General features: G+C 46.3%; 1 protein-coding gene across 2 annotated transcripts in view; it reads right to left on the reverse strand.

The window, feature by feature from the left end:
- Window positions 1-15,458: 15,458 nt before the first annotated feature.
- SPOCK1 (SPARC (osteonectin), cwcv and kazal like domains proteoglycan 1) overlaps window positions 15,459-20,473 on the reverse strand; it is a 453,180-nt gene continuing 448,165 nt past the window's right edge. Inside the window, exons 11-13 of one of the 2 annotated variants that reach the window (XM_037060953.1) lie at window positions 19,179-19,316; window positions 18,471-18,683; window positions 15,459-15,844 (exon numbers count right to left, since the gene is read on the reverse strand). In XM_037060953.1, the coding sequence (XP_036916848.1) occupies window positions 18,493-18,683; window positions 19,179-19,316 (329 nt within the window). In that variant the 3' untranslated portion in view covers window positions 15,459-15,844; window positions 18,471-18,492. Of the gene's footprint in view, window positions 18,684-19,178; window positions 19,317-20,473 lie in introns of both variants that reach the window. The other variant, XM_037060963.1, reaches the window with a different exon arrangement.

A 20,473-nucleotide genomic window follows, 5' to 3' on the forward strand; every position in this document is an offset into this window, starting at 1 on the left:
TTAGACCTGTGTGCGTCTTCCGGTAGAGGGCACTAAACACCACCCTCCCCTCACCCCAAGTTGTGTGCATCTTTCCCTGACTTTCACCTCGGGAACGTGTATCTCGCTAGTGTTATAAGTGATGGCGTTATTCCATTTTCTAGGAATTTGCTAGTATATAGAAATGCAATCAGGTTGCTAAACCTCTCTCTTTCCAGGTTGCCCCAGTACTCACCTCTTTCCTACTTTTATCTTTCTCTGTCCTTACCACTCTCTAATATACTACAAAGCTTTCTAGTTTACTTTGTCTGGGATGTTTTCCTTTACTAGGAAGTAAACGGTGTTGGGGCAGGGTTTTGTCTGTTTGGTTCAGTACTGTACCTTCACCATTGAGATTAGAGTTCTGCTTATAGTAGGTGTTCAATAAATATTTTTGAATGAATGGATGAACTCTTATCAATTCTAATACTTTGTTGTGGATATTTAGGGGGCATTTTCTGTAGTTCAGTCACATTTATATGCAACTCATGACAGATAATTTCTTATTTTTTTGTCTAGTTGCTCAGGCTACTTCCCCTTATATTGGGTTGGACAAAAAGTCTGTTACATTTTTTTCTGTAAAATAAAAGATACATTTTTCATTTTTACCAGAAACTTGGTCAATTTGGATATTTTGAGTGTGTCGGCTATCTCCTGCTCTTGCTTCTAGGGGGCAGCCATCTTCAGTATGAAAATGGCTGCACAAAATGTACCAATTTTGAGAAGTTATTTTATTTTATTTTTTAATTTAAAAACATTTATTTATTTATCTTTAGAGGGGAAGGGAAGGAGAGAGGGAGAGAAATAACAATGTATGGTTGCTTCTTGTGCATCCCCTGCTGGGAACTGGCCTGCAACCCAGGCATGTGCCCTGACTGGGAATCGAACCGTGATCCTTTGGTTCGCAGGCCCATGCTCAATCCACTGAGCTATGCCAGCCGGGGTCTTGAGAAGCTTTTTTAAAGGCACGCTGATATGACAGCTGTCACAATACAATCTAACAAAATTATTTCGCATGTCGTTAAAGACAACTAAGCACTACTAGGGCCACCTTATGGAAGAAATGTAATGGACTTTTTGGCCAACCCAGTATAACGTGAAATAGAATCAGTACTACTAGTTAGTGATGGTATTCTTATCTTGCTACATATTTTAAAAGTGAAACTTCTAATATTTTTCTCTTAGATGTGGTGTGTGTGAGAGAGTGTGTGTACACATGTATTTTCATGAGGGGAAGCTTTATCAGTTTAAGAAAGTTTATTTTTACTTCTAGTTTGATCGTTTAAAAATATTTTAAAATAACTAGATATTAAAGTACTTAATGTACTTTATCTGTAATGTCGTTAAGATCATACAGTTTTTCACCTTCAGCTCATCAGACTGGTGGCACTGATGAAAGGTTTCTGGTGTTAAACCAACCTTGCATTACTGGGGTAAACTTGGCTGGGCCCACCTTGGTTTACTTGGGATAAACCTGACTTTTAATACTTGGCATTATATTACTTTTTAGGTTGCTTTATTTTTAAGGAATTTTACATCTGCATTGCTGAATGGGATTGGTCTACAATTCCTTCATTTCCTGCCCTTCCCTGGTTTTGGTGTCCAGGTTATGCCAATTTCACAAGGGGATTTGGAATGTGCTCCTCTTTTCCGTTCCTGACAGCGTTTGTTTAACGTCACAGCCTGTCGCCTCCTGTCTCACAGAGTGCATCTGCAAAGTCGTCCCCGCTGGGCATGCACAAAGGGAAGTTAGTTTTAATTAATTATCTCATTGTTTATCAATACTACACTATTTTTCTTGAGTCAACTATTGTAGTTTATATTTTCTACAAGAAGTCTTCCATTTCATCTAGGTTCTGGAATTAATTGGCATAAAGTTCATAATTATTTTTATTGCTTATAAATCTCTGCTCTGTCTGTGGTTATGTCCTATTTTCATTCCTAATATAATATATTTGTTTTTGTTCTTTTCCATTCTTGTTGCATAATTTGTCAATCTTATATCCTTTACAAGAATCAATATTCATGGATCTTTATTTAGTTTTACCTTTTCTATTGCATCATTTTTTAAGTTTTATTAGTTACTCCTAAATTCCGAAAACACGGACATTTTTGTTTCCTTTTTAGTTCTTGATTTCTAACTTTGAGTTCAGAGAATGAGGTCTACGTGGTATTTATTGCTTGCAGTCTGTGGGGCTTTCCTTCATGGCCTGGTACATGCAAGTATTTTGTCTCCTAGGATTTAGTCTCACAGCTGCCTGTGAAACACAGCTACCCCTCATGGCGTCCAGTTCCTCTCTGGTCGTACTCTGCCCCCACCACCCATTGGACTTATCAGAGAGGCGTGTTTAACAGTCTCTGTAATGAGGATGGATTGGTCAGTTTTGCCTTGTAGTTCATTCACTATTTTGCTCCTTAGGGTTTGGAGTATGTTACAAAGTATATATCAATTTAGGATTTTAAATTCACCTTTTTTGTGAAATTTTCTGTTTTGTTTTTATGGCTGTATCTCTAGTGTCTAAAATAGTGGTTTGCACATAGTGTAGTCTAAGAAAATATTGACTGAGTGAATGAATTGAAATTTTATAAATAATAATAGTAATCCTATAAATCTCAGTAATTTTATTTTTGAAAAGTGCGTTTGGTCTAAAAGTAATGTAGCTATTATAAAATTTTGGTTTGTATTTTATTGGTATAATTTTTCTGTCATTTTCCTTTCAACTTTTTTAAACCCTTGTGTTTTGGCTACATCTTCTACGTAGTGGGTGCCTGAATCTTAATTTTTATCCAGTCAGATAGGCTATATTTCGGCTGAGGAGTTTAGTCCATGTGTACTGACTTATTATTACTGATACATTTGGAGTCTTCTCTACTATCTCATATTTTTCTTTTTATAAATTGCTTTGGATTATATATTTTTATTTTTATGTCATCTCATGCTTTTCCTTCAACTAATTTGGTTGTTATTTATTCTATTATTTTTTTAGTGAATGCACTGGAAATTTTCAATGTATATATATATATATTTAAAGATTTTATTTATTTATCTTTAGAGGGGAAGGGAAGGAGAGAGGGAGAGAAATATCAATGTATGGTTGCTTCTGGTGTGTCCTCTGCCGGGAACTGGCCTGCAACCCAGGCATGTGCCCTGACTGGGAATCGAACCGTGATTGTGTGGTTCGCAGGCCTGCGCTCAATCCACTGAGCTACACCAGCCAGGGCTTCAATCTATATTTTATTTTATAAGTATGAATTTAATAAATATGTACTCTTTTTCCTCAAATAAAGTAATAATCTTAAAATGGTTTAAATTTCTAATTCCAGCCTTCACTTGTGTGATTGTGTTTTAGGATAGTGATTTTAAATTAACTTTTTTAGCCCTACGGATCACAGAGGTTTGTTTTGCCCAATTTTTGTTTACATTTACACATCTTACCATTTTCTGTGCTAGACCTGTTGAGATGAATGTTCCTTTTTCCAATTTTAGAAGTTGTTTCAGAGAGAGTCTTTTGGTAATAAGCCCCCAGGTTTCACTGTTGGAATAAGGACACTCCAACAACAGCTTCATTTTGCACTTGTTCCTGAAAGATGGTTTTCCTGGGTATCAATTCCAGGTTGCTAATGATTTCCTCTTGGTGATTCATAGACATTATTCCAGTTTTGTTGTCTTACTTTGATTTTATTATGCTGGAGCTGTCAAACTCATCCGTGGTTTTCAGGGGACAGCCCCCAGACCTGCAGAATCTGCATCACTCAGGAGTTTATCAGAAATACCTTTTCTCAGCCTCACCCAGACCTGAGGAATCCAAACTCTCCAGCCGCCAGAGCTCAAGAACATGTGTCTCAGCCCTGGCTGGGGTGGCTCAGGTGGTCAAGCATCACTCAGCAGAGTGGAAGGAAGGTCACCGGTTCATTTCCCAGTCAGGGCACGCACCCAGGTTGCGGTTCGGTCCCCAGTCAGGGCATGTGTGAGAGTTGGCTGATCAGTGTTTCTCTCTCACATCAGTGTTTCTCTCCCTCTCTCTCCCCCTCCCTTCCCTCTCTCTAAAAATAAGTAAAACCTTAAAAAATAAAAAAGAATGTGTATTTAGAAAGTCCTCATGTTATTTTTTTTAACGTTTGGCATTTTAAATTTAGGTTTGTTTTCTTGAAATTAATGGTAATTGAAAGGTTTTCTTAAGCTCCACCGAGGAAGAAATGCCAATCAGCCACAAAGTCAGGCAGTATAGAGCTTTACTGGGGTTTGCACACCTGGGTGAGGTTCTGTGGTCCACAAAGTGCAGGACTGGAGAAGTTGCTACCTGAGCAGGGAATGTGGCCGGGTTTTATTTTCATTGGCTCTTCATGGGATCTGGGGATTGGTCCCCTTTGAACAAAGTGGCAATACATCATCGGTGGTTTTCCTCAGGCTCAGGTTGCTATGCAGGTATCTGTTTTGGCAAAGTCCACACTTTCAGTTCTCTGGTTTGACATCAGCCATCTTTTCCGGTTTGTAGTCCAGCCGCCATTTTGGATTGTAGTCCAGCTGCCATTTTGTCCTACTCCACCCATCCTGACAGTAATTCCATGCTGTGTTTTAGCAAGAACAACACTGGTTCCCTCTAGCTCCAGTCAGACTCCCAGGAGGGCAGATTAGCTTCAGGTTACACCAACTGAACAAAAGAGACTGAGGGGGAAAAAGAGGGGAGCTGGGGAGCGAGGAGGAGAAGAAACACAGGACTGACCACCTTTGCAGCTCACCTGCTTCTGAGGGTGGTGCACGAAGGGCAGCCAGGGAGCGTTGAGCAGTCCATGCATTTCAGCAGATTCTGAAATACTTTTTGCAGATGAACCCTTATGACAAACACCCCCAACAGCCTTTAACCACCTCCAGCTTGGACCCAGTTAACTTGAAGCATTGCTTCAATGTGAACAATACTATATTGTTAAATATTTTATATTCACAATGAATATAAAATTCAATGTAAACAATTAGAAAAAGGGAAAATGATGCTGCACATGCCTCTCCAGTGTGATGATGAACTTCTCTCTGAGATACTGGCCTCACCCAAAAGTCTCATGGCCTCTAGTGTAATTTCCACCTGCACAGTGACCCTGGCAGACCTGGAAGGGGACCGCACGGCTGTGCCGACAAGGCCTCTGTGCATCCTGCCAGCGTCTTACAGAACCTACAGGTGTGGCTGGTAATCCACAGAAATTCACCCTTGCCTTTAGAACTTTTGAAAACTGTTTTAAAAAAAATCAATAGGGAGGGAACCTAAATCCTGAGATCAAATGTGCAAGTCACAATGGATGGTTCTCAGTGATGATGGGGAATTTCCAAGGGGGTGGGGTGGGGCGGGAAGCTATTCCTGGCCAGCCCACTCTGCCACGTTATTTCGATGCACACTGAACTCGAAGAGCTACTGATCAGTTGTTATTCCTTTGAGATGGACAGGTAATCCATCTTTTCTTTCTGGCTGCTTTTATGGTGTTTTTTTCCCCTTTATCTTTGGTGTCCTATAGATTATGATGAGCTTAGGAATTCTTTTATTTTTATTTATTTTGATTAATATTCCTTGGGCTTCTTAAATCTAAGGATCTGTGGCTTCTATTAATCCTAAAAAAAATAAAACTCTTTAAATATTGCTTCCACCCTTTTTTTCTCTGTTCTTCTGGAACTTAAGTAGACGTATATCGGACCTCCTCACATCACACTTCCTATTTTTAACTATTTCTCCATATTTGTGTTACCTTTGCTGTATATTTGGAGTGATGTCTTCAGCTGGCTCCCGAAGAAGATTTGTGTTTGTTCCTGCAAGGGGCGCATTGTCTGATTTACATCTTAACGTTTGGACCACAAAGATTAATATGAGCTGTGCCCTCAAGTCATGTGAGTTCAGATTGGGTTAGAAATTCTCAGGGGAATGATTTTTCTTCTCTCGCTGTCATTCTGCTCTGTAGTGAGCCAAGGCCAAGACTTGCATTTGTACCACCCTCTTCAAATTTTGTTTTCCTGTTTATATTTGGGGTTTTTGTTTGTTCTTTTTAAAATTCATCCACAGTGGCCATTGTCTCTTGAGGGTCAGGTTTCCCTGGGGTTTCTGAGCCGTGCCCACGGGACCGAGGCTGAGGCTTACCTCCCGGCCCCTGTGCTCACAGGCATAGACACATGGCTAGAGACCACCAAGAGATTACCAAACACTAGCTCTCGCATTAGCTTAATCCTGTAGATTTCTGTTTTTCTGCTTTTTTTTGCCAATTTAAAAATTAATGTATCCATCCATGTGTAATCAAGTTGGGCTTAAAGACTGAGCTATCAGGGAAGTAAATTGATTTTATTCAATATTTTGGGAAGCCCAACACCAGCAGTGTTTTCCCTGTGCATCTTGTTAGCCCTGTTTCCAAACATTGAGGACACTTGAGCTGTTTATTCTGACCCTTCTGACCACCATCCACACCCCTCAGCGTGGGGCTGCTGGTCGCCGAGCTCAGTGTGGGGAGTGGAGAGCTCACTTGCCTGTAGGCTTGGGCTGTGACTGGTAGGGAGGTTGCTTTGGGTGACTGCTAAGGATATCTGGCTTCATCCAAATGAGCCCAGCCTCACCCTGGCTTTCCCAGAGGGCCCTGGCCCAAGGTAGCTGGGCAGCCAGCTCACAGGGAGGGGACTTTTGGGGTCCTGTCCCCATTGACCCTCCTATCTTAGCTCAGAAGGGACAACGCCACCAGGGAACCACAGACAAGACGGGGCATGTCAGAAGCGATGGAGTGGAAGGATAATGCACTGGGCGTCCTGGATCCAGCAGCACAAATGTGGCCCCAGAGTGTGGAACTCCTCTCAGTGCCGAGGTCACAGATCCTGTCGTGGATCGACTAACACAGTGCAAAATAGGAGCATAAAAAGTGCTTGGGAAATGATGAGTTCACACACTTCTCCAAGCCTTGGGAACCTCCCAGAGGTTCTAGTCCAGTTGATGGGCCTGGTTTATTATTCTGTTTCTCCATTCTTTCAAGATGAGTTTGTACCTAGCATCTGCCATGCACTGTGTTCTGTTCAAGCTACATTAAAACAGACTCGGTACTCGCTGCCGGAAGCTTGCAATGAGTCAGCTCAGAAAATACTCCCGAGCACACAGTGGCCCAACGGCCCAGGCTGTGCCTTTGTGGAGCAATAGTGAGGTGGCCCCTCCGATGAGGAACCACGGAGGCAAGTAGAGTCTCACCGGAATGGTGGCAGGTGCTCCGACCAAGCACAACGGTGGGAAGAAGGGGGCGTGGCCCAGAAACAGAGAAAACTGCTGTGGGGTACGAGCAAACCAATTTGAAGGAAAGGATTACAGTGGAAAGGAGGCCAGGGCCAATGGTATTAGTACTGGAAGAGAAGGTGTAGAGTTTATTATTTATGTAGCAAAAGAGAGAAAGAGACAGCTTCTGACTGAAAATGGTCCAAGATATTTCCATGTTAACAGAGGTGACTGATGAAACCTGTGGGCACACCTGACATTTTACACTGGCCAGGGGTTTCAGGGGGTCCTGCAGCTCCCCCAGGCAGGCTTGGCATGGCCGGTTTCTGGTGAGGAGGTGCTGTCTGGTGCCAGGAGTGGCTGTCTCCACAGCCAGTTGGCTGTGACGCTCTGTAGTGTCATTGTTACATTCGATGTGATTCTGGAAAGTGGCTTTATTGCTGTTCGTTAGGGTTAGCCAGCCCCCGAGCCCTGGCTGGATGCTCATGTGGTGGGCCGAGGTCCTTTGTGGGCAAACTCTTTGTTAAAGTGTAAAATGACTCAGGAATTACTCTGCACAAAATGTCAGGTGGCAGAAGAAATAACAGTCCCCTCATTAATCCCCACGGGCAGCGTTGGTGTGAGAGCTTGGCTTTTCCGAAATGAAAATCCGTCAGCCCTGAATGCACGTCTGCATCACGGAGGCTGGACAGGGAAAGGGCTGCATTCTCCGTGCAGCCACAGGGAGTGTGGCGGGTGGGGAGCAGGGGCCCCGTGCAGGGACATGGAGGCCCTGGTGGGGAGGCGCCGCTGGGGCTCAGGTCAAGTGAGCGAGGGGAGGGCAGTGTGGGATTCAAGTGTGAAGCAATTCCAAGCAAAATTCGTCCTGACTCACCCGCATTTATTAGAGAGAGCCACTGTGGCGGACTCCGTCCAGCAGAGTCCGCCTGTTGTGACTGAAGACAAGAATGAATGCACAGGTGGCAACAACCCTGTGGAGAAAAAGGGGGACTGCGCAGCCACTCTCTCAAGGGGAGAGTGCCTATGGATGTGTTGGCCACTCTCTCAAGAGGGGAGCACCCCGACCCTTGCCTAGATAGACTTTTATTGTTTTTCTTGGGTCTTACATCAGATAAAGATTTATTACCTATCACATAGAATATTATTGTTTACATTCTAGGTACAATCAAGGAAATGAAAGTAACATGCAGAGGGGAACGGCGATGAGCTGATTAGCTCTGTCCTTGGGAGAGCTCACACAGGCTTTGGAAATTACCTTGAAGATAGACAATACGCATTTGTTGTTTTAGACCAGGGTGATGGAGTTTTAGCAAGAGCAAGCCATAAGAGTCTGTATGCATTTTCTGGGCCTGATTCCCGTGGGAAAACTCGGTTTGAAGGTCTGGCTCCTGCCCACCACTTCGCTTCTGTAGGTTTTCCATACAGAGCTGAGTCACATTTGCCAGACCAAAACAAACCGGTCCCCTACAAGCTACACCAGCTACTATATAGCTCAGTGTCTAAGAAACGGGTGCAGGTTTGTGGCCCTGGAGACCTGCAGGAAGCCGAAGGTGGGAGGGGTAGAAGCGGTGTCCTCGGAGGCCAAGCCCACAGGCTGCAGGGAGCACAGTCCCAGCCCGTTCAGTTCCCAGAGGAGAAGCCCGAGGCGCAGGAAAGGAGGGGGCTTGCCTCAGGAATGCCAGGAGATGCGAAATGCTTAGTCCCCGAGGGCCTGCGCCCGGCCAGCCTGTTCCCAGGGCACAGTGCCCAGCTCTCCGTCTGTCTGCTGCGCTCTCATGACAGTCAGACCCTTTGAAGACGGGATCTGATGTCCTCCTCATCCAGGCCTGGCACCTGGCAGTTAACAGATGTGAACTGATGTGTTGCCTGACCTTCTACCAAGTCCAGTCTGTCTGGTTTTTTCGTTTTGTTTTTCATGTTGTGTGTGTGTGTGTGTGTGTATGTACGTGCCTTTTATTGGGTTGGCCAAAAGTTTATTTGTTTTTTTCTGTACAATGGATCTAGTAGCTCTTAATTGTCTTTAACTTCATTCAAAACAATTTTGTTAGATTGTATTGTGACAGCTGTCATATCAGCATGCATCTTAAAAATCTTATTAAAATTGGTGAGTTTTTGTGTAGTCATTTCAATATTGAAGATGCAGAAGATATATAAAAAATTTCAGCACATTATGTTTCATGATTTCAAGAAAGGTAAAAACACAACTGAAATGCAAAAAAAAGTTTGTGCAGCGTATGGAGGAGGTTCTGTGACTGATCAAACGTGTCAAAAGTGGTTTGTGAAGTTTCACGCTGGAGATTGATTTCTTGCTGGACGATGCTCCACGGTTGGGTAGACCAGTTGAAGTTGATAGCGATGAAATTGAGACATTAATTCAGAATAAATCAATGTTATCCCATGCAGGAAATAGCCAACACACTCAAAATATCCAAGTCAATAAAGTTACTGGTGAAAATGAAAAATGTATCTTTTACTTTATGGGGAAAAAAAACCATACAAACTTTTTGGCCAACCCAGCATCTCAGCTATGTATCTATATTTTGTTTAAGTTGGAGAACACAGCCCTACAGCTCAGTAGTTAAGAACAGGGCTTTGGAGACAGACAGCCTATCCTGGGTTCAAATCCTCCCTCTGCTATTTCTTACCTGTGGGGCTTTAGGCGCGACTCTTGACCTCTCTGTAAAATAGGAAGAAGAGTCATCTCCTCAACCTCAGAGCCACAGTGAGGCTCCTGTGTGATAGTGCAGATACAGGTGAGCGGCTGGCGCTCAGCCTGGGCATCTAGTGAAGTTACCGTGTCCCTCGGGTACTCACTGCCACCGCAGACGTCCTGTGACAGGCTGCAACATGCAGAGGTTGTACTGCACCAATTGTGACATGGCATTCTCCAGCAAGCACGGTGTTGCATCAGCCTTCTTCTCAGTGGGAGACGCGTGTGACCCCTGGAGTTGGTGGCTTCGTTGCTTTTGGAAACGAACGGGGTGACCAGGAGGCAGGGCAAAGTGGTGAGGGCCCCGAAGCTGTCAGCCACAGGGTCACCCAGGGCTCTATTTGAAGAACTGGCCAGAATTGAAACTAAGACTTAGGTTTTAATTAGTTCCCTTGTTTCATTGTTTCTTTCGTGAGAATTGTGATTAGCAGCATAACTTGTAAAAATTAAGCTTGGATTTATATGACTAGAGTTCAAATTTGTGCAGAATCAGTGGGAAGAAAACACTTCTGTATAATCTACTGGTCTCTCAGTCTTTTTTAAAAAAGAAAGAAAAAGGGTGGAACAGTAAAAACAACAGAATGTTGGGGAGATAGCAGGGCTCTCTGATTTTGGACATTTGCCGTCAGCTGTTGAAAGTCCGAAGACCCACCATCAAAATGAATTGCAAACCATCAGCGGACACTGCGCCGGCCGTGTGAAACGGAACGTCGGGACTTACGGACACCGGCTCTCACTGACACGGGCGTTTGTTGCGGGCAGTGCTGCGCAGGCGCACAGGGTGCAGGGCTGCGTTTGTGCAGGGTGTTCAGGGAGGGCCAGTCCATGGAGACCCATCCAGAGGGCTTGGCGGTTGCTCGGGGCTCTGGATGGGGAGGGGGGAGGGCTTCCGCTCGGGCAGGCCTTTTCTTTTACATGTAAAATTAGATGTGAAGTGGCTGACAGCTCTATAAGTTTTAAAGATGTCATTTAAAATGCGTAGATTTTATACTAAGTAAATTATACCTCAAAGCTGTTTAAAAAAACAAGTCTGCCTGTGTGAGTAGATGGAAAACTTCAACCTTGTGAGGGTATTGATCAAATGTCATCCTTTCCATGAGGTCTCTTTAAAGGGGGCAAACTCTCCAGGTGGAGTTCACCAGCCAGTCTTCTTTGGTCCGGTGGCCCTTGGCTCATACCCAGCATCCGAACCCCAGGCTGCAGCTGGCACTCGTGTGCCAGGCACAGAGGAGAAAGGGCAGAATGGCAGGACTTCTCTTGCTTTATTTTTTTTCTTTTTGTTATTGTGGTAAAATACGTAATATAAAAGTTGGTGTTTTAACCATTTTAAGGGTGCATACATTTCGGGGGGGACTGAGTGCCTTCGCGCCATCGTGACCACGGCCCGTTCCCAAACCTTCTCGGCACTGTGAGCAGAAACTGCGCCCATGTTAGCCCAGCGCTGGTAGCCCCTTTCTGGTCTGCCCCGTCTCTATGAGTTTGACTTTTCCAGGTGCCTCATGTAAGTACAGTCACGCAAGGCTTGTTCTCTTATGTTTGGCTTTGTTCATTTAGCATAATGTTTTTAAGGGTCATCTCAGTTGTAACAGTATCAGAAATCCCACACTCTCTCCACCCACTCACCATCCACTAATGGACACTCGGACTGTTGTGTTTCGGCTACTGGGGATAATGCTGCTGGGGACTTTGTGGTACAAATACCTGTTCAAGTTCCTGTTTTAAATTCTTTGGGGGACGTACCGAGGAGTGAAATTGCTGGGTCACCCTAAGAAAAGATAAAACACTGCCATTTGCAACAGCATGGGTGGCTCTTGAGAGTGTCATGCTAAGTGAAGTACTGTATTTTTCGGACTATGAGATGCACTTTTTTCCTCCCAAATTTGGAGGAGTGATGGTTATTATGCTGCTGTTGAGTGTTTACATTTACATTGGTGAAATACTATGTTATTTGTGTTATTGAATATTTTACCACCTTTTTTGCTTCAAAATTTTTTCCCCTATTTTCCTCCTCTAAAACTTATGTGCATCTTATGGTCCAAAAAATGGTAAGTCAGACTAAAGTCAAGAGCCATAGAATTCACTCACATGTGGGGTGTAAAACTGAATGCAACAAATGAGCAAACAAGACAGGCTCACGGACACAGGGGGTGGGGGAGGCGGTGAAGTACACAGCGGTGGAAGGAGACTGGACTTCGGGTGGTGAGCACAATGCTGAGTGCAGGGGATGCGTTGCAGAAGCGTACACTTGGAACCTGTATAGTTTTACTGACCAATGGCCCTCAATAAGCCTAATTAAAAAGAAACTGCAGGGTCACAGAGTGATTCTGGGTTTAGCTCTTTGAGGCGCTGCCACCCTGTCTTCCACAGCGGCCGTGACATCCCCCCCCACCCGTGACAGTCACGTCACACCTGTGACACGGGGGTTTTCCACTTTGCCACATCTCTGTGGGCACCGTTGTCTTTACAGTGGCCATCCTAAATGTCATGACATGGTACCTCACTGTGGTTTTTATTTACGTTGCCTGAGTGATTAGCGACCCCGTCATGTGCTCAGAAGTCTTTGGAAAATGTCCCTTCAAGTCCTTCGTTCCCTTTCAGTTGGTTGGTGTCGTTGTCAACACGCAGGCATCCTGTGTATGTTCGGGGCATCAACTCCTCACCATATACATGGTCATGAATATTTTCTCCCACTCCACGGGTCGCCTTTCACTCTGCTGATTGTGGCCTCTGATGCACAAAATGTGAAAATTTTGATGAAATCCAGCTCATCTATTTTTTTCTCTTGCTGCCTGTGTTTCGGCATCATATGCAAGAAATCATTGCTAAATCCGGTGTTATGAGGTTTTCCACTTATGTTTTTTTTTGTTTCATAGTTTTAGTCCTTACATTAAGGCCCACGACCTATGTTGAGTTCTGTATATGTGTACGGGAAGGGTCCAGCTTCACTCTTTGGCACGTGAACACCCACTTTTCCCAGCGCCACTAGTGGACATGACTGTCCTTGCCCCATGTCACATTTGGCACCCTTGTTGAAAATCAGTTGACCATATATTACATACGAGGGTTTATTTCTAGGCTCCCTGTTCTATTACATTTGTGCATATATATCTGTTTTCTACAAGTGCCTCGCTGTGTGATTACCACAGCTCTCTCATAAAGTTTGAAATCGGGAAGTGTGAATCTCCAACTTTGTTCTTTTTCAAGATTGTTTTGGCTATCCCAGGTCTCTTGAGGTTTCATATAAATTTTGGGATAGATTTTTATATTCCCGCAGTTAATATTGCTGGGAGGTTAATGGGATCGTGTTGAATCTATAGATCCTATTGGCTAATAATGACATCTTAGCAATAGTAAGTCTTGCAATCTGTGAACACCAGATGTCTCTCCATTTGTTTATATTTTCATGAATTTCTTGCAGCACTTTTTTTTTGTAGTTTCTAGTCTGCAAGTCTTTTACTTTCGTAAGTTTATTTCTAAGTATTTTTTTCCTTTTGATGTTATTATAAATGGGATTTTTAAAAATCCCTTTCAGATTGATCGTTAGTGTAGAGATAGAACCACATGGTTTTTGCGTTGATTTTGTATCCTGAAATTTTGCAGAGTTGGTTGATTTGTTCTAAGTTTTGTGGAGTCTTTAAGGTTTTCCACGTATAAGAACATGTCATCTGCAAACATATCATTTGACTTCTTCCTTTCCCATTTGCATGCCTTTAGCTTCTTCCTCTTGCCTAGTTGCTCTGCCTGGTACTTCCGACATCATGTTGAATAGGAGTGGTGAAGGCAGACATCCTTGTCTCGTTCTTGAACATAAGGCAAAAAAGCATTCGATGTTTTACCATCGAGTCCGAAGTTAGCTGTGTGGTTTTCTTACATGGACTTTATTGAGGTAGTTTCCTTCTATCCCAGTTTGAGTTTTTGAAATTATGAAACAGTGTTGAATTTTGCCAAATGCTTTTCCTGCATCTAAATGGTCATGTGGGTCTCCCCTGCTCCCTCATTCTGTTATGGTGGTGTACTATTTTTGTAGGTTGGACCATATTACATTCAAGGGATGATTGTTTGGGTCACTGTTTATAAACTTTTAAGCATGTTTCAGAATTTGTTTTGCTAATATTCTGTTGAGGAGTCTTACGCGAAGAACCATATGGATATTGGGCTATAGTTTTCTCATAGTATCTTTGTCTAGCTTGGCGTCAGGCTAATGCTGCCTCCCTGGAGTGAGGAAGCCACTGTCTCTTCAGTTTTGGGGGGAAGAGTTTGGGAAGATCTGGTATTCTAGAAATGTTTGGCAGAGTTCACCAGAGGGGCTCCTGCGGTTGAGGGCTTTTCTTCCTCAGGAGAGTGTTGGTTTCCGACCGATTCACTCTTCTTCCCAGTTCTAGGTAGACTCATATTTTCTGTTTCTCCATGATTCCGTCTTGGTAGGCTATGTGTTTCTAGGAATTTGTCCATCTCATCTAAATTATCCAAGTTGTTGTTATATAACTGGGTAGATAATCCTTTAAATCAGTTATGTACCCCACCTCCATTTTAAATTTTAGTAAACCGAGTCTTCTCTCTTTACTTTGTCAAATTTGTTAAATTTTGTTAGTTGATTTTGTTACCCGTTCACAGAAGCACCTGGTTTTGTTGATTTTTTTTCTGTTCTCTGTTTCATTTATCTCTGTTTCAGTTTTTATCCTCTCCTTTCTTCTGCTAGCGCCGGGTTTATTTTGGCCTTTTTCTAGTTAGTTAAGGTATAAAGATAGGTTGTCAGTTTGGGATCTTTTTTAATGTGAGCATTTACAGCTATAAATTTTCCTCTCAGTCTGCTATCACTGTACCCTATAAGTTTTGATATGTTGTGTTTTTATTTTCATTTTTCTCAAAATATTTTCTAATTTACCTTGTGATTTTTTTCTTTGACCCATTGGTTGCTTAGAAGTTCAAAAAAAACTATAGCCAATCCTTTATCTTGACAGTTTGTGCCTCGGCCCGTGGTGAAATCACTCACTCTGGGTATAATTAAGTCATAGACACACTGGCCTCCGTGTGCCTAAAGGTGGAGAGGAAATAATTCCTGCTCCAGTCTGTGCTCGGACAAGCCACCCGTTAGACCATAAACTCAGGAGAACTCAGCGTCCCTGTGAAGGAGAGAGGTGTGTTTTCAGGAGACCTGGAGAATGGCTGACTGGCGAGGGAAGGAAGAGGCAGAATTGAAAAAGCCTGAGGTTGCAAGCAGGACGCCAACAGGGAACTCTGACGGATAAGGGCTGATAGCAAAGGTGCAGCCCCGGGGAGGTGGAAGCAGCGGGGAGAGGGTTAGGTGGTGTGGTTTGAGCCTGGGGGCTGGGGCATGTGTGCACCCAGGTGCACTGGGGGGCCAGGGCCGGCAGGCCCACTGGTGGGTTGCCTCCCTACCAGGTTCAGAAGCCGCAGCAGCCGGGCCTGCACTGTTGTCCGGAGGTCAGGTGTGGGCGAGCCTGGGGAGCGTGTATCCAAGCTACCAAAAGGCAAACACTCAGATGTTGCAGACAAATTAAAATTTATTGAGACAGACAGAGATGCACCTACTCAGGACTACAGTTACGCAACTACTGTTAACCAAAGAGTCGTGTTCACATTCCAGATAAGTCTATGTGCAAAAGCATTCAGAGTCTACTAGGTTTTTCTACGTCACTATTTCATCTACAACAGGGACAACACACTGACATTCAGGGTTTGGTGGCTCTCGTTACAATGCTACACATTGAACAGGGACACACGTCAGTGGCTTTGAGAAAACGGTATAAAAAGACCAGACCACCCACTGCAGAAAGGGCTCTCAGATGTCACTGCACAGTGTGGTCAGGGTGGCATCCTGGGAAAGCGGAGGGGCAGACCTGGGCAGACACGGCGTCCTTCGTTGCTGGGCCTGGGGAAACAGATACAAAACCTCAAGTTCAGTGGTAAGGTGTTTCCATGCCTAGAAAGCTGTGGAAACCGAGACGTCAACACGGCGGACAGCTAGCCATGGCGGAGGAGAACTCTGGGGTTCGGGTTGGGTGCTAAGGAGACGGTATTAAATAAGAGAAGCGTTTATGGCAGAAGACTACATTCCCTAGGGAGTTTCCGAAAATGAGTTTGTGGGTGCGGACTCGGGCCCTGCCTCAAACAAGGGACTGGGCTGTCACAGTAGAATCCGTTAGTGTCAGTTTTGTGTATGACTTACCACCTGCTAAAACACTCCTGCCGAAAGAAAGAAAACAAAAATTCTACTTCTAGGCATAAAGTAGCTAAAAAAAATCTGATCTTGAGCACTTTTCACAAGTGAAGAGCATTAAAGACCTTTAAAAACCCAACGCTGCCATGAGGTGTGGACGTGGCGTTGGCACGGCTCCACCGATGTGGGGTTCTGGGGTAGGAGGGCTTTTTATTTAATAGTTTAATGAATCAGAATATCTTCCTGGAACATCTCTGAAAATGAGCATCTCATTACCTTCCTGAGAATTGACTGCTGAGCACTCTTCTCCATCATTAGGTTAATGCTAAGGATCTTTAAGTGTCCTCTTAATTTGACACTTGTCATAAGATGATTAGTTTCTCTAAGTGAAATCAATTTGTCGATTTTAATTTGTTCTCTTGTGCATTTTTCCAAGCTTGGAGGAGGGAGTAACAATAGTTTTCTTTGAGGGTCTAAACTGAGGTTTTTTAATGTCTTGATTCTTTCATATACTCTATTGTAATGTAGCTGCAATTAAGCACCTGTTTTCTAAATTATGAGCTCAAAGTTTTGTGCGAGCTGGGAAAAAAACATTATAACAGAGGTGAGAGTCAACTTCCTAGCACAGAGAGGGCCAGTGGTCTCCCTGCGTCCGGGCTCCTGGCTGCACTGGTGTCTTACTGGGCCTCGGAGTTGGCAGCTTCGTCATGTTTGTGTCTGGCCTGAGACTCACGTCAGGGATCAAGCCACTCTGTTCGGCCAGTGCAAGGGTTGGAAGTATTAGTTTGAGGGGCATGGGAAAAGTACAGAGAAATGGTTGCTCTGGGGTGGAGGGCTGGTCAGCTGCCACTGTGATGTGGTTTGGCTGGGTCCGTTTTTTTTGCCCGAGTTGACGTGGGCTCGTGGACTGGCTGGGTGGGCATCCAGGCAGGGGCAAGCCAGGGAGCAGGGGCTGAGGGGCCAGCACTGAGCTAAACGGGCCCCTTAGAAGGCTACTCTTTGGTACGTGTCCTTGAAGCTGGGCCAGCCCAATAGGGAGAGACATTCTGAAGACTAGGGGCGTGGCGACCCTACCAAATTCGGAGATGGGCTCTAACAGTGACCTCAGGGGAAATAAACCAAGTGCTGAGAGACTTCCTTTCTCGTGTCCTGACGCTTGGGCAGGGCTTGGTGCGGACACAGGACCGGCTCTAACAGGGCCAGCCCTGCTTCCGTGTGCTGTCACGAAGCTCTTCCTGGGCCTCCCCTGGGAGCCTGTGCTGCTGCTCTTTAGGACTGTGGACAGAAGGGGGCAAAAGTGACACCTTGAGGGAGGAATCCAGGATTTCCTTCTCCCATGCAATACCACGATGGTACTGTCTTCCCAGCGAGTGGGGAGTGTGCGGGTCCCCTGGAAAAAGCCCTTGAGTGGGTGGGGTGGGAGGCGCCTGCGCAGACAGGGCCACTGCAGCCCGAGGGGGCTTGGCGCTGAAATGAAGGAGGTGGCTGGTGAGGCTGCTGCCTGGGCGTCATGGCTTGTGCGGAAAGAGCGGTGTGGGCGGACAGAAGTTTCTCTGGGTCACAGGGGTCCCAGTGGGAGGAAACTGCCACCGCCTGCCGACTATTAGTGCAAGAAAGGACTTCGATACACATTTTATTCCAGAAATGGTGAGCCAGGTCTAGGCAGGCTCACACATTTATAACTGTTTTCCACATGGTTTTAAAGGGAGCCAAACGGCTTTTCTGAGTGGAGTGTGCACCCGACTTACACACATGGTCTCTTCCCTACACGCAGACCTAGGCTCGCAGGTACAGAGGGAAGCCCCCCCCCCACCAGTTTTCCAGTAAAGAAAACCAGTTCCCCAAAAGGATTCTCGACTGAGTTAAGGCTCTTGTCTGTAGGAAGCCAGATATAGTGATGTGAATGACTGAGTATTCATAATACACACCAGGGGTGGGGAGCGAGGGGGAGTGAAGTACAGCGTGGCGTGTTTTCCACGACATCTACAAGACACAAGAGAAGCACTTAGCCACCGTAAGGCCGGGAACCATGCTGCGGCAACCACCGGTGTGGGGGGTCGGATGAGGGCCTTTACGTTAGGGGCGGGGCTCCCTGCACGGACCACATGCTCCTTGCAAAAGTCTCCTGGGCGGGAAGGGGGCTCCAGTGCAGCCAGCTGTCCCCCTGTCTAAAAACAACGCACACCCCTTTTCCCACGCGACCGACCGCCTCCGGGAGTCTCTGGGGGCGGGCGAGGAGCTGTCTTCCAGACTTCGGTCGGGTACGAGAGCAACAGGGTGCCGTGGAGTCTGAGATACAAATGCAGGAACGGGAAGTGACTTGCGACTCGGTGCCAACCTGTGTCCTCTTCTCATGGGGACTACCAGATGTAGCCGACCTCATCCTCCTTGTCGTCGTCCTCGTCCTCGTCGTCCTCTGTCAGGGCCCGGGCGCGCACCCGCAGCTTCCGCAGCCTGTCCTCTGGCCCCAGCTCCCGCTCGTCCTCCAGGTCGTCGGGCAGGACCACGGAGCCGCCGCTGCCGAAATCGCCCGAAGTTTCCTGCTCCTCTTCTGAAACATGGACAAGGTACTGGAGGTTAGTTTCTGCTGACACACGCGACCCTCGCATGGGACTGCGCTGCGGAGCTGAGCCCTGCACACCCCCGGCGTGTGGGGCTGCTCTGCACCGCCCAGACCCAAGCTGGGCTCTGACCCGATCGCAGCCCCTGAACGCTCCCGGTGCTTCCGCCTTCTCGGGACCTTTACGACCCTGGCTGCAAAGCGGAGGCCACCCGAGCCACCCGAGCTTGGCCTGCAGCAGTTTGTGTCACTCCCTCTTGTCCAATCAACGGCCATGGCCAGGGCCGGCCCCCCCAAAGCTGGCCCTGTGGATCTCATGCAATTTCAGGTCACTCGGTGTCCACTGCAAACTCACTCCCTGTGGCCAGAGCCACCTCCCGAAATCCTTCCGCTCAGACCCTAGCACAGCGAGGACCTGCGGGCACCGAGGGCACCCGGGGGCACCTCCACTTTGCCTCCGCCCCGGACGCAGGAGGCCTCACTCACCGCAGCTCACGGCGCCCCGCTTCCTGGAGCCCGCCAGCTCGTTCCCGTACTTGTCCACGCACCAGCACTGGCCCGTGCTGCCGTGGCACTGCGTGGCCTTGTAATAGCCCTCCTCGTTACAGCTTGGCGTGAACGTTCCTGGGGGGTCGGAAAAGGGAGAGAGCTCAGGTCCGTGCCCGGCAGGACGCAGAGAGAATCGCGGGTCCACCGGGTCCCTGCTGCGGCTGGTGGCAGGGGGCCGGCGCCCGGTGCCCAGTTACTGGCGGTCAAGGCTGCGAAGCCCCGGGCGACTCAGGGATTGACGAGGCTCCTCCTACTGTCTCTAATCACAAATACACACTAATTTTACTAATAACTTTTATTTTGTGTGGTTTTCCAGTTTTATTGAAGTGTAATTAACACAGCACTGCATCTAACTGAAGGCGCGCGGCACGATGGTTTGGATTACTCATATTGTGAAGTGGGCTCTCCAGTCGGTTCCGTTAACATCCATCCTCTGGGGCAGACACAGGGAAAAGGAGAGTTTGCTTTGTGGTGAGCGCTCCTGGCATTTCCGCGCCCAGCAGCCGAGAGGACCCCTCACTGCAGTGCTTACCAGCGGCCATGCTGTGCGTTGCACCCCTGCTGCGCCCTGGCACCCAGCACTCCCACTCTTTGACCCCTCCTCCTGCCTGCTATGGGGACCACAGCTCTGCTTTTTCTATGAACTCAGGTTTTTTTTTTTAAGGTTCCACATACAAGGAAGATCAGACAGTGTTTGTTTTTCTGACTTATTTCACTGAGCACAATGCCCTCAAGGTCCAGCCATGTCATCACAAATGGCAGGATTTCTGTTTATGGCTGAATAATATTCCACAGGATGGACGGAGATATACAACACACCCCCACCATGTCTTTATCCACTCATCCGTCAGTGGACCTGGGGCTGCTCCCAGGTCTTGATGACTAAACACTGCTGCAGTGAATACAGGGGTGCATATGTCCTTTTGGGTTGTTTTCGTCGTCTTCAGATGATCCTGGAAAGTGGGACTGCTGGGTCACGTGGCAGGTGAATCTTCCGAGGAGCTGCCATGCTGTTTTCCACAGTGGCTGCGCCAATTTACAGCCTCACCAGCAGGTGCAAGGACCCCCTTTCTCTGTCCCCCAGCATCTGTCATCCTTCCAGTGACAGCCATTCTGACGGGTGAGGGGATCTCAGCAGGGTTTTGACTTGCACCTCCCTAATGATTAGTGATATTGAGCACTAATGTGCCTACTGGCCCTTTGTATATTTTCCATGCAAATATATTGGTTCA

The sequence above is a fragment of the Sturnira hondurensis genome, unplaced genomic scaffold (genome assembly GCF_014824575.4).
Source record: "Sturnira hondurensis isolate 20B ecotype Veracruz unplaced genomic scaffold, ASM1482457v3 Scaffold0001120, whole genome shotgun sequence".
Taxonomy (NCBI): Eukaryota; Metazoa; Chordata; class Mammalia; order Chiroptera; family Phyllostomidae; genus Sturnira; species Sturnira hondurensis.